The 13659-nt window shown below is 39.8% G+C and overlaps 1 protein-coding gene across 3 annotated transcripts; it reads right to left on the reverse strand.

Annotated features, from left to right (window-relative positions):
- Positions 1–2816: 2816 nt before the first annotated feature.
- Positions 2817–11550, reverse strand: LOC147305931 (amphoterin-induced protein 3). Of its 3 annotated transcripts, XR_015126637.1 has the most exons (3): positions 11133–11550; positions 6997–9460; positions 2817–6876 (listed from the first exon to the last, which is right to left on the reverse strand). XR_015126637.1 is itself a non-coding variant. In XM_086277712.1 (2 exons), exon 2 carries the CDS (start codon positions 9416–9418, stop codon positions 8057–8059), a length of 1362 nt encoding a protein of 453 aa, XP_086133838.1. In that variant the 5' UTR covers positions 9419–9460; positions 11382–11550; the 3' UTR covers positions 2817–8056. The 3 variants fall into 3 exon arrangements, 2 of the variants coding, with proteins under 2 accessions (XP_086133838.1, XP_086133837.1); XM_086277712.1 differs by having other exon boundaries at positions 2817–9460; positions 11382–11550; XM_086277711.1 differs by having other exon boundaries at positions 2817–9460.
- Positions 11551–13659: the final 2109 nt, after the last annotated feature.

A 13659-nucleotide genomic window follows, 5' to 3' on the forward strand; every position in this document is an offset into this window, starting at 1 on the left:
AAAACATTTTTCATAATTTTAAGCATCTACTTTTCTTAGAATTGGACACCGTAATAACAAATTTTAAACTGTGCTAAAGCTAACAGTAGCTGCTCGTTCCTGGCTAATCGATTCATGTAAGTCTTTACTCATGTTCCCTCGTTCCCCTTAGCTTGTTTGTTCGAGGAAAAAATATCTGACTCTTAAGTTATCTGCACAGAGAGCAAGTAGAGTAGGTCTTGGTGCATTTTCTTTCAAAGAATGTGGGCAAAACAATGAATAAACCTGAACAGAAAAAAAAGCTTTTGGCAAAAACAAAAATAACAGGTTAGTTTTAGCTGAAACGTGTTAAAATGCTCTCATCCACTCTGTTTGTCGTATTTTTCATGAGTTTGTCACCAAGAGGCATTTTGGAGCGCAACTATGTGCATTTAGTCCCTAAAGTAGAGCCTGCATACTTGACTGAAGCACTTCCGTTTTATTCTCCTTTATACTTCCAGTCCCTCCACTACATTTGACAACTCTCATTGCTTTTCAGACGAAAACAAAGCCTGGTTTCTACAACCTGTCACATTCAGAAAATCTAGGAGTGAAGTCTCCACCACTCAGAAAAAAGATATTTCCACTCTCAAGCTGTCAGTTGGTTTCCATTTAGATAACTGTTTGAGAGGCAAAGATGTAAGAGGAGTCAAAAAAATGAACATAAACTTGGATAGCAGAACTTTGCTACCCCATTAATCATCTCTCAGCACTTCAGCTTTATCAGATAAAACTACCCAGCCTTGTATAATAAAGTAGCACACTGCAGCAGGTTCAAGAGTAAAATGTTTGGTAAAGCAGTGATGCATCAATATTAAAAGTCATAAATAATAATATTTCTGTCAGAGGAACCATTTTTTTCTGCAGAATCAGGACTTCTGCTTTTTCTACCTTTTGGTGCTTTCAGTATGTCGATTTAGGTACAATTCAGAATGGAAGAACTTTTACTTAGTATTTCTTAAACTGATATTTTATCACCCAGCGCAGGAAGAACATTTCAGATCTTTTATTTAAGCTAAAGTGCCTGTACTGTACTACACTTAATATTATTAATAAAATACTTTACAACTAAAAGTCCTGCATTGTCGTTGTTACAGAAATAAGAAAGTAAAAATAAAAATGGATGTTAAAGTGAGTTAATGATGCATTTTATAATATTGCTTAATATTTTAATTTGAATGTGAAGCCGTTCTGGTGTGTTTGATCATAAGAGAAACTTAACACCTGCATCTGGATAAGCAATAGATGGACCTAAAAATAAAGGAACTGCACCAAATCTATGCTAAAATGTAATATTTCTCTCTGAAATGTAGTTAATTTGAAAAATAAGTCATCTTAAATTTGTACATTCTCGAGGAAATGTGCACCTCTGTTGGAATTTCAGCTGAAAATTCTGATCTGAATAGATCTTTTACCACTAAAATGTGATCATTTTGAACATAATACACTTGATTCTTTAAAAGAATTTTCATTGGATTATGGGACACTGTGGAAGAAAGAACCAGGTCAAAAGAAGTATGTATTTCCATTGCTTTAAAATTGGTCCCGTGGGTTCAGTGAGCAGCAGAGATCTCTGGGTTTAGGTGTTACCTTGTAGATGTGCCTTTGCAGGATGTAGGGATTTGGGCCAGAGTCAAACTTGCCTCTGTTCACGAGCAAGTGTAACACCAGTACCCCTTCTCTCATTACCTGACATTATGGAAGACCCATTCCTCCTTACACTGCAGTTTTTCTTGTCTTTAGTTTGCAGCCTAAAGGCAACATTGCAAACATTACATTAGAATGCAGCTTGAGCAGAGAGAAGTAATGTTGCTTAAAGACAGCTTTTTTTTATGAAGCCCTTTGAGGCGATGCACAAAACAATGTAAACAACACAGCAGAGGAAAAAAATGTAATCCAGTGCTCTTCTATGAGTCTCCGTCAATCACATATAGCTACATTAAGATTATAAATGTAGCCAACATGGCGATACCATAACGACAGCCTTGCAGGCAACACTATGAGGCTGCACTTGGACACAGCAGAAGTTCTAGCTACATTCATGTGAAAAAAAAAAAAGTTTTCACACTATTTTGCGCAGTCCTCTGAAAATCTAAACACACTCTCACTGCATCCTTAGGATCTAAGTGGGTAAATAGCAGAGAGGGGCTGCCAATCAAATTGACTTGTTTAACTGATAGTCAACAAGTGTTGCCACCTGTGTAAAATCAGGTTTTGGTAGGAAAATATTTTGCGCTGCTTTCAAATTGGTCCCAAATAGAGCCCTTTTTCTCACATGACTGTGCATGCTTACAAAGATAATGCTAGCTCGCTGACGTTAATCATTTCAAATTCCAACATCACTCTATTATTTGCTAATTAACAAAATTGAGTGTGACTGTCATTGGTTCTTTAGAAAATTGGTAAGAAACCAAATGAAACATACAGTCGTGCCTGATGAAACATCAGGGGATCAGAAGAGTTATTCCTAAACAGACTTGGATGTGTGCAACATTTTTTTATGGCCATCCATTCAGTACTTGTTTCTTTCACTCAAAAATCGAATATCTTCAGATTTACTTCTTCGAGGTCTGTACAAAAAGTAATGGGAATCCATTAAATAATAGCTGAGATGTTTCAGAGTTTTAGACTGACCAACACTGCAATCCTCAGAGCCATTGTGTAAGTATGGTAGCAAATAGTATCATAAAGCACAGTTGTGAGTGTCTGCCACCAGTGACACTGTAATGTATTGCAGATTGGGTAGCGCTAGTGTCTCTGACAGTTAAGGTCTTTTTTTTTAATAGAAATAATAAAGCCAGATTTCATCAAAGTTTATTGTTGTCTTTTAGTGGACAAGTATGACACGTTATAACAAAAGAACCGGTACAGCATGATACAGGTACAATAAAGCCAGTGGGAAAAAAATACAACTGAATGCCAAGGAAGAATAAATAGACAAGACAGTGTTGTAAAAACGTAGTCATGGGCTGCGGTATAAAACTTGAAACACACTGGGTCATTTTGATTGTCAGATCCTATAATGTCCATCTAAATTCTACTTGGTGAGACACAGTGAGCCAGGAGACTGCTCCAAAATATGCTGCTTAAGAGCATATACTCATTTGTTTGCAATGAAATGTGACGGGCCTGTAGGTCTGATTAAGGAAGTATTCATATGCTATGTACTCCACAGTGCTCTGATTGAGACCAGATCCCTGCTGGAAATCCCGCTGCTTTTCACTGCTTTGAAAACACAGAACGTGGCTTGCATTCGCATTCAGCTCAGAGGTATGATGAACAGCCTGTTGTCTGGTGTAGCAGTGTGCATTTATTTTAGGCTTTTTTTGGAAGCAACTGACCTACCTACTCATTATTATCATTATTATTATTACCTCCTAAAAAAAGATAATGTAGCCTAGTCAGTAGCTTTTCACAAGCGCATATTCCAAGTTAGGTGCCCAGTTAGAATAAAATAAGGATTGTAGGTGACACAGGGAGTGTGTGTTTGTGGGTGTCACAGCATTTGAAAAATGAGTATGTATCTGACACAGCTGGATGCCTCCACTCTTGCCTGATGACTGTTTTGACAGTTCAGTAATAGCCTGTGTTGACAGTCAAGGCTGCCTTCCACGAATGAAAGCAATTCAACCCGTGCTATTCAGACTAAAACTCCTCTTTCACAGTAATTAGATTCTTGACTAAGATGATTTCGAATCCCTGGGAGCCCAGTCGAACTTGGGAAAACAATTAATCTGGAAAGGGGAAGTACATGCTTTAATTTGGGCCTGATGGAGTGTTTCGCTTTGGAGAAGGACATCTTTTCGAGCATTAAGGAGTTGCTTCCTTTACATCTGGGTAATTTGTCAGAATGCCTCGGGATGATTTGCAGGGAGCAAAAAGACTGAGCTGTACAGAGTTGCATTTTTTTTTGTATGCTGGAAATTAGCTATTTATTTTACAGTGTTATTATCAGGACTTTCCATCAGCGGTTAAATGTTAGTATAAACAAAACATGAAATGCTGGAAGGGTCCTGATTTCGGCAAACCAAATCTGCCTCTTGACTACCTCCTCATGTCTGAAATGAACTGGAAAAAGCACAATAATCATTCATTCCATTTTTGCAACGCAGTGTTGAGGCCTCCCATTATCAGTTAAGTACTTGTTGTCACAAGGTTAAAATAAAATGCTGGATTCCAAATAGCTTTAGGATACCAGCTTCGCTCATCCTGACTCTGACATCCTGCCTACACTGAGGTTTATTTCCTAAAGCTGGAGTGAGCTTGCATAACCAGGATCACCTGTGGACCCTCGGCGAAATGGAAAGCCCTCCATGAAAAGCTCACAACATGTCCTCTTTGTTTTAACCTGTTAATCTAATCTAATCATATGAGAAAAACAATAAATCCCAACCCAGCTGTGTTTGCTGCGTCAGAGAGCGGATTAGAAGGATTTAAAAACAGTGCAATTCACCAAGAACCTGGTTTTTTATCCTTGTGGTAATCTCCTGAAATCTCACTCCAACTCATCGCACCATTTAATGTTTCTAGTGCACTGTGTCTGAAAAACAAGATACAAGACGTTACATCATACAGGCGCACAGCAGCGTCTTACGTAATCTTTGTTGAGAAAGGATGCTTACCACACTGAAAACGTTTGATACTCGATCAGTGATGGTGTCATGAATAGAGTAGTGCATTATAGCACGGTGATCTATCACGGCTCATCGTTTCTGACTAAGGTCCACACAGCATCATCAATAAAGGACCCTTAAAATTCAAACTTCAGGAAACGCTACTGATTTTATTTTATAATTAGAAAAAAAACCCTATAATTTTATAAAGTTCAGGTGCTACTTTGAGAATAAAGTGGTAATGTCAAAAATAAAGTCAGCTCTCATAGATCTAGTAGTTATTACCACACTTTATGTGCTAAAAGTGAAATAATATCCCCATTACTAAGTCTAAAGTATGATTTATCTTAATATATGCAAGGCATTTGGCAGGGGCAATCATGACAAAGTTAGTGAGGCAAGGCTGAGATGGTTTGGACATGCACAGAGGAAAGTTCATGGATATTTTGGGCACAGGATGGTTATTATGGAGCTGCCAGGCAGGATGAAAAGTGAAAGACCACAGATGAGGTCCATGGATGCAGTGAAGAGGGGCATGCAGAGGGTTGGTTGCTAAGGATAAGGTGAATTGGGGGCAGATGATCCACCATTGTGACCCCTAAGAGGAGCAGCTGAAAGAAGAAGACTATTTTGTAGATGTTGCCAATTACTAGCAGGTGTAGTTTGAATCGAAACAACTTTTTTCTAACTTGTTATACTTTATTCTTGAAATGTTACAAAATTTTGACTTTATCCTTATAATAAAAAACCACAAGATAAAAAAGTCCTTTAAATTTAATACTTGTATTATTTTGGCCCTAATTCTCCTAATCCCTCCTAATCCTTCGTAGGTATCTGGGCAGGCAGAAACTTTACGATTACTCTTATTGTAACCTTTTACTGCTTTGTCCATGAACACCATATGCTCGTGTATTACTTTCTACCTCATCATCTGTCAGTTAAAAAAACCTTTCCCTAACTTTTCCCCGCTGTTGTGCATCCTTTTCAGTATTCTTCTCCCAGCACCCAGTCCTCTCCTTCCTGTTTACGCTGATACACACACGCCCATGTTGTGAATGCACGATATTATGTCCATTTACAGCCGTGTTAGTATATTCAGAGATTATTTTGTAAGCTGTTCTAAAACCAAAGTTGTTTTCATTGTTCTAAAACAAAACAAAAAAAGTGTTATTAAGGATGCAGCCTTAGTCTCACGAATTTTTTTGGGTTAATCCCTGTGAGTTTAATACTGATGAAACTCATCGCTGTCAAAGAGCCAGTCTGTTCCACTTTCATGCACCGTTGGCCATTTGATATCAGATTTCCCACCTCCTTTTGAACTTGAATTTACATATAAGCTGCACAACAATATTAGTCGCCTCTATCTTAAAAGGAGTCATGTTTTAATTAAGGATTTCAAAATAATCAAAGGCCCTAACTCCAATGACAAGCTCTGCTTTGTAATACACGCAGTTACTGATGACTTGTCCCTGACATTATATGAAGGATTACATCTGATCCTTTTCAATCTTGATGCAATCCCTAGTCCCACCCAGTGTTTTTATTAAGATTAAGCTACAATCTTAAAACATTATGGATGCTTAGACTTGAAGAAAATTGATTTGTTTCTTTTGAGGCTGCTGTTTGTCTCGGCAGGGTTCCCTTCATCATCGACCAGCTATATGCTGTCTTAGCTCTTTTATGCAGTCAACCTCAGGGTTTTTTCTAGGCTCTGAAACGGCCTTTGTGGGGTGACTATACGCAGCAATAAAGCCTGATTGATCTACATACGGTAGAGGCCATAAGTCATAAGAAAAATGTGCATTTTCAGGCTTTTTTCCAACCATTTGATAAAATGCGGCCAATATGCTGATGCAGGGTTAAGTAAATGAAATCCAATGAACAAAACTGGTTTGAATGAGTTCTAAAAGATTGTAAAGCTGTGGACTAGAGGGGACCTGACCCCTGGAATTCAAAAGACACGTTGCTTGTTGAGTGGTTGTTTGATAAAGTGTTATTAAGCTCTTTTAGAGAGGATTTAAATTGCTACTTTTATTCTCAGTCCCTTAATCATTTGGTGCTGGTTGATTTTCCTTTGGGGGCTGGCTAAAAACCTCTGCGGGGGGTGTGCCAAAAATGTCTATGCAGGAAAAACCCTCTCACCCATGTACTTTGTTCCTTCAGTGCGGAGCATGGGAGTCTTTTCTTTAGCATCTTTCATCTCTGTTGTTGGAGTGTGTAATTCTGTCATTTGAAGCATGTTTTGCTGAATTTAAAAAAAGAACAAACAAACAATATTCAGTCACTTCAGTCGAAAAAAAAAAAAGCACGCACAAAAACACAAAACACCAAACAGTAAGAACAAAGCTATACAAAGTAATGCCACCTTCAGGGTTTGAGTCACAGCTGCTTGAAGAATTTGTCACTTCAGTCAAAATTTAGTGGTTGTGTTTATTCTGCAGTGTTCAAAGTGCTCTGCTGTGTTTGATCAAAAAAAGATGCTGTCTTTGAAGAGCAGGCCAGTTGCTGCTTTTTGTCTGGGTTCTTGACACTCCTGATTTCTACACTTTGCTCTTTGCCAGATAAGCAGCATGCAGATCTTTTTTTTCCCCTGCCAGATTAATGCAACAGGTTTATATGAAACATGTATATTTATGATGGCTCACTGCAGGATGCACCTCTGTTTTGAGCTAGATAAGATTTTTAAATGTTTGCTGTAAGCTATGGCTTCTGAAAAAAAAAGATTACTAAAATAATACAAAATCAGACATAAGCAGTTTAGGAAAATGAGGATATGAAGTTTTCAGGAGCTGGTGCTACATGTTCAAGCTACACATTAGGGGATATAGGGTGTATATTGCATTTCATTTTTAAATTTATCTTTAGTTTATGCAGTGCTAGCACTTATCTGCTCTACACTATCTGTAAAACCTCAATCCAGGTAAGGTGTGCAAACTGATCTTAGTTCCAGCAGTCAGTACAGTCATTCACTTGCATTTTTTTTTTTTTGGGAGTGGGGGGAACTAATCCATCTTCAAAACTTTGAAAGGGAAGCCATATTCATTCTCAGATCCCATGAGAAATATTCCCCCTAGTGCTGTAGCTGAGCACGGAGAAATTATTAGCTGATTTTAAGGACTGATAATGGCTCCGCTGTGATTTGGTGGTGCCAGTACGTTGCGGGTATAAAGCAAAGTTGAAACTTTCATTCCGACTACCTGGCCACATGGCAGAAAGAGGAGAATTGAAACAGGAGATATTACTTTTTTTCTCTTTCTTTTTTTTGTTCAGGATGCCTCTTAACTGCATCTGACAGTTGGAAAGGAGACGTGAAGTTCTTTTTTTCCCTTTATAGTATTATTACTCAAATAGCATGTCCTAGCTAGATACAGAGGAGTTTTCAGTTAAGACTTTCAGTTTCCGCCTGGGGGGGTGGAAAAAAAACTTCAGCTTTCCAGAGACCAATCTGTTCCTTCTTCATTCATCACCGGGTCAATGAAGGCTACGTGTTTATTAGTTTGGCTTTTGGTCTGGTCTCTTGTAGAGTGGAAGAGGGTAGAAGATAGACTGCTTGACTCATACTGCTTTGACCGTTTGCAGTAGATGCAGCGACATGGAGTCAGATAAAGGTAGATGAGGATAATCGTTGTAGTCACCATACAGCCGAGCAGCGTTGTGTAGCCAGTGTTGAATAACTCTGCCGTGGGCAGCAGCACCGTCACGTTCACCTCCCGAGTTGCATTCAGTGCCTGTTTAATATCCACAGCTGTGCACACATACAGTCCCGAGTCATTGACCTTGGTTGCTCGGATCTCCAAAGTACCATTAGGAAGCAGGTTAATTAGATTATCATCTATGTTGGCCTTGGTGATGTGCCCCTTGCTTGGGGAGAGCCACGTAAAGGAGAGATCTGTGCTCGTCAGGGATGTTTGGCAGTCTAGACGCATCCTTTCTCCCTCTGAAACCAACACGTTGGAAAGGAGAACTGTTACGGGCTGCAAAACGGGTTTTTCCACAGTGCAGTTGAGGAAGAATCGGTTCTGTTGTAGAAATTGGATGGACGATCGTAGGTCTCCGTTAATGAAGCAGATATGCTCCTCCTTAAAGTCCCTCACTGAGTCATAGCCCCTCAGGTCCCAGTGCCAAAACACGCTGTACATGGAGCAGTCACAGATCAGAGAGTTGTTGTAGAGATACAGGCCCCGCTGCACCAACCTGGGTAAAGCTTTCACATCCTCCCATTGCAGATGGGTCAGTCGGTTGGATGAGAGATCTAACATGCTCAGGAATGGATGAGTGTGATCTTGGATTGAGAAGAAAGGGAAGTCTGTGATTTGGTTGAGGCTGAAATAGACCTTTTTTAAGCTGCTCAGGCCACTCAGTGTGCCGGCCTCCACCCGTGCAATCTTATTATTGAAGAGAAGGAGCTCCTCCAGCCTCCAAAGCCCCTGAAAGTAGTGCTGCTCTACCGCACGAAACTTATTGGAGGACAGGTCAAGGTGCCTGAGACCAGAGACGTTTTGAAAAGTTCCAGGATTCAGGGCTTTGAGTTGATTGTGCGCCATCAGCAGGTTTTCCAGCCTGGACATCCCGTTGAAGCAGCCTGGACTCAGCCAGGAGACATGGTTGTGGCTGAGGTCGAGACTTATTGAGAAAGAGGGCAGGGAGTGAGGTAGCTTGGTAAGTCCGCTGGAGCTACAGCTTACTGCATCGGATATACAGAGGCACACGGAGGGGCAGGTCTCCTCAGTGCTGTGGAGAAAACAGAGCAGCACCAAGAGAAGGCTTGGATTTAGTCCGCAGGTCATGGTTTTTGAATCCTTCAAGGTTTCTAATCCCTCTGGTTCTCCCTGAAAAGATAAGAATCAAATGAGAAACAGGGTGATATATGAGAAGGGTATACTATTTTCAAGTGTTTCAGGCTTTGAGCTGTTCAGCCATACTGGAGCTCTCAGTATCTGTGGTACAGTAGAAGATGAAATGGTTCACTTTAGTGACCATGAATCCTTTTAACTCTATATAAAATATTTGGAATGCTTTGGAATAAGAAATCCTCATGCTGGGATATTTTCAAATGTTTCAACAGTCAGATTCATGCAGACTACTTATTCCTCTATTTAGTGATTATGCCTCTGTAGATCAGCAAAAGGCGATTTTAAATGACAAGAACTTCATCTTTAATGCAAAGGCTCTAGCAAAGATATTGCAAATATGAAATCTTTTCCATAGTCATTCTATTTGCACAGACCCCAAAGTCTTTGAATAATTAGACATTTTTAAATATAAAGACTGTTTTTGACTGCCTTAACCTGAAGACATCACCATGCATGTTTGTTCGGTCTTTATTTTGGACAGAAATCATGTTTAGGTGAGTTGAGATCAGGGCTTCTTTCTCAGTATATTTTATTTTTCAGTTGTGAAGTTCCATTCTGCAGCATTTCACTGATCTTGCGCAAAAAGTCCAACCAAGGTCGTTTTAGAAGCAAGTCTCGCCAGCCGTTATCTTAAAACCCCTCTGGGTACCTATTTTGGAATATTTTTAAAATGTATTAAACTTTCTAAATAGAATCAGTCAGTCAGATCAGATAAAAAACATTTAAAATCAATGCTGAGTTTTACCTAAAAGTATATTTTCTTTAAAAAAATATTTTTTACTTGAACCACAGTTTGTATTACTACAGAAATCGACTATAGTTTTCAGCTATTTTATAAAGTCTCTGTTACACCTCTATACACTTACAGTTATATACTCTTATTGTCTTGATAATTTGTTTTGTTTCTGTTTTTCGAGTCTAATGATGACCTCTTATTTTCCATGTTCACATCTTTTCAATAAACGGCTACACAATAAAAATACTTAGCCCAAACCAAACACTTAAAATCAGTTTCTTAATTTGTCATGAATAACGTGTAAACTGACCAACCATGAACTGCTCAGTTGGCTCGCTTAAACCTAATTCTTTGAAAAAGGAGGACTGTGTATAAAATTGGCTGTAATTTCTAAATGGTTAAGGCAATGTTTTTGTTTACACCCTTGAATTAAAGCTGAAAGTGCAGTGCAATCACATCTTGATTGCTTCATTTAAAATCCATTGAGTGTGCACAGTCTAAATTGTGAAAACTGTGTTCTTGTCCAGCTACACGCGGACCTGTATACACAGTAATCACTGTCTCTAAATGACAATTATTTTTATTGTTTCTTGGCACGTCGATTGTTGTGTGTTATTAACTGAGCATTCAGCAGCTAACAAAGAGGCCAAAGCCAAAACTTTAAAAAAGGCAGACATAAACTGAGATTATCCGCAATCACAGCAGAAAAGTGTCTTTCAGCCTGCGACATAAAGCTTTTTTCAGTTCAATACCTCTGAACTCTAACAACTCATCTATACCAAACTTACAGAAAATAAATTTCCAACTAATTTCCCTTTAATCACCAAATTCATAAACTGACTAATCACCACAGCTCTATATAATTAAAAACTTTTCAGCACATTGTGAAAGCATAGTGTGGACATACTTTACCTTCAAAAATGTTTTTAAGTCTTTATGAAATTAAAAGCTCAAAAGGAGAAAAGTTCACACTACTCCCAGACAAGTGAGCAATTTTGTTCACTTAGTTAATCTCATTCTCCCTTCCAAAAAAATAAAATGAAGAAAGGAACACACGGCCAAACCACAAATCCAAAATAAACTGCTTAGCGACAATACGAGACTCCAACTTTCTTTCGTTTTCCCGCTTTCAGAGTTGTATCCCCATCAATGAATACCCACAACATAGCTGTCTAATCCTTATCTCCTTTCGGATCCTCCTCCCGAGGCGCTCGAGGAATAATTCAAGGCTCCCGCCGTTCTCCTCAGCTAACTTTAAGGTCCCCCTAGCAGGCTTTTTCTCCTCTTCCCAAATGAGAGTGCCGCTCGAGAAACATCCTGCGGTGCTTTGCAGTGTATAACAAACAGCATAGAGCTCAGTTAATCTCCCACAATCCCCCCTCCTTCTCCGTGTCATTTAGAGACCAGTCTTGTGTCTCCCTCTCTCATCATTAAGTAATCATGCTGGTGGCTGCCCTCCTCGTTCTCTCTGTCTCTCTTTCTCCATTTTTAACCAATATCAGTTTTCCCACACTGATCTGTTAGTGTGCTAGTAGATTTGTATGATTTTGCTTGCTAACATATTAGCAGAGCCCAGGAGCTTTACACATGAATATTGCATGTGTTATCCGGTAACCTTTCACCAGTAATCCCAGGGGCATGAAACTTGGCTGTGCTCGATGTGTTTTTGTTTTTCTTTGAGTATGTGTGACTGTGTCTTAGTGCTGGTTTTCTTAATGCTGTAAATACACCTGTTTTTTCTGTGAGCTTGGAAACCCTCTTCATCTTTTGGTGTATTTGAAGGCTTTCAGGCTCTTCGGGTCTTTTCCTCACCTGTGTGCTCTGCGTCTATTTGAGTGGTTTTAAGTCGATCGACATTAGCTTCCTCCTGCCCCCGAATATGCACACATTCACTCTTCCTCTAAGTGCCTTATGCAGTACATCCTCTGCTTTCTTTCTGAACTCCAACATTGCTCCGTTCCCATCTCTTGGCTGTGGGTTTGACTGGATATATGCTGTCCATGGTGCTTGGTCATGGTGGTCCTGACAGCTCTGGTTTCTGTCACAGTGAATTAGCTTTGCCTCCCAGCAGCCACCTCCTCTCTGCTAGCCCCAACCCACCACCTCCCTCTGTGCAAGTGCTCGGGGCTTTGACTGACTCCCACTCACTCACTCACTCACTTTGCAGAGGCACATAACCTGATTCCCTACGGATTCAAACTCGCTGGATGGGCTTCACTTCTCAGACGGTGGGGTAATGGAGAAAGATGTCGGTGTCCACAGAAATGTGGATGAGAACGACTAAGGAGGAATGTTAAGTTCAACAAGAGATCGATTTAAAAACCTGCTCCTTAGTTTGTTTGGGGTTTTTTTTGTTTTTAAAAATGGGTTGAGCATGAAGAAAACACATTTGGCTGTGTTTGTGCTGAAATGAAAAAGCAATGACACAATCTTGTCCCAGGGCTAGTCATCAGCTTGGCTGCAACATGTAAGAAATACATACACCCACACGTGTACATTTGAGATATGTTAGGAATGGATTCTAAACAGGCCCTTCTTGTAGGTGTTATGTTTACGTGGGCTTGTAATGTGGCTCAAATGGCTCTCTTAGTAATTTGTCTATTTGCCTGCAAATTGAGCCTTGTCCTACTATAAAGAAAGCCTTAATCTCGATAGCTTTTTAAATATTCACCTTTCATTGATTGTTTTAAGGTGTTATGTAACACTCCTAGCACCGTTTGCTGAATGGGCTGCTGAATGTATTGCTGTAGTGTTAGTCCCCAAGTCCCTGATTATAAGGGGATCACACATGACCTATAAACCAGAGTGTGCATAAGCTGATAATGATTCATGGTTTTGGCATATGAGGCTTTAAATTAGCTTCATGATTGTGCCAGTGTGATGTCACTGGCAGCATTTGGTTTTAGCTTCGGTGTAACTGTGTGGGGAACGTATTCTTTTGCTCAGGCAGGCCCTTGTTTTGCTGCTCTTGATGTGGTTGAACAATTGTGGTACTTTATTATTTTTGATTTTGACTCCCAAGATCAATTCAATCAAAGCACGAGGAGGTAAACAAAAGAAAAAGAGTTGAGCGTCTATGCAGCTTATTCTCCTAAATTGCAAAACAATTATTTTTGCCCTTTTCTGCTGATTGTCTTGTCACGGTCTGCGGAGGCAGACCGTGCGGAAAGGTGTGTGGTGGACCCAGGTGCGAACACAAACGAGGATGCAGGAGTGGATTCCAACAAACGAGCCTTTTATTATGGCTGATGAAAAGAACAAAAACAGAATGAGGGCAGCATACGTGTAGTACTCAACAGAAAACCTAAACTGGACAAAACTAAGGAAAGACTATGGCTGGAGGTACAGAACACAGGAGGTGGTAACACAGACGACGCGAGACAGACTGTATGAAACACAGAGACTAAATACACATGAGGGATGATCAGGGGAAGTGGCC

Source organism: Aulonocara sp. 'chitande type north' Nkhata Bay, linkage group LG20 (genome assembly GCF_057382095.1).
Source record: "Aulonocara sp. 'chitande type north' Nkhata Bay isolate Kocher_YH1m ecotype deep benthic linkage group LG20, A_spYH_male_GT1.1, whole genome shotgun sequence".
Classification (NCBI taxonomy): Eukaryota; Metazoa; Chordata; class Actinopteri; order Cichliformes; family Cichlidae; genus Aulonocara; species Aulonocara sp. 'chitande type north' Nkhata Bay.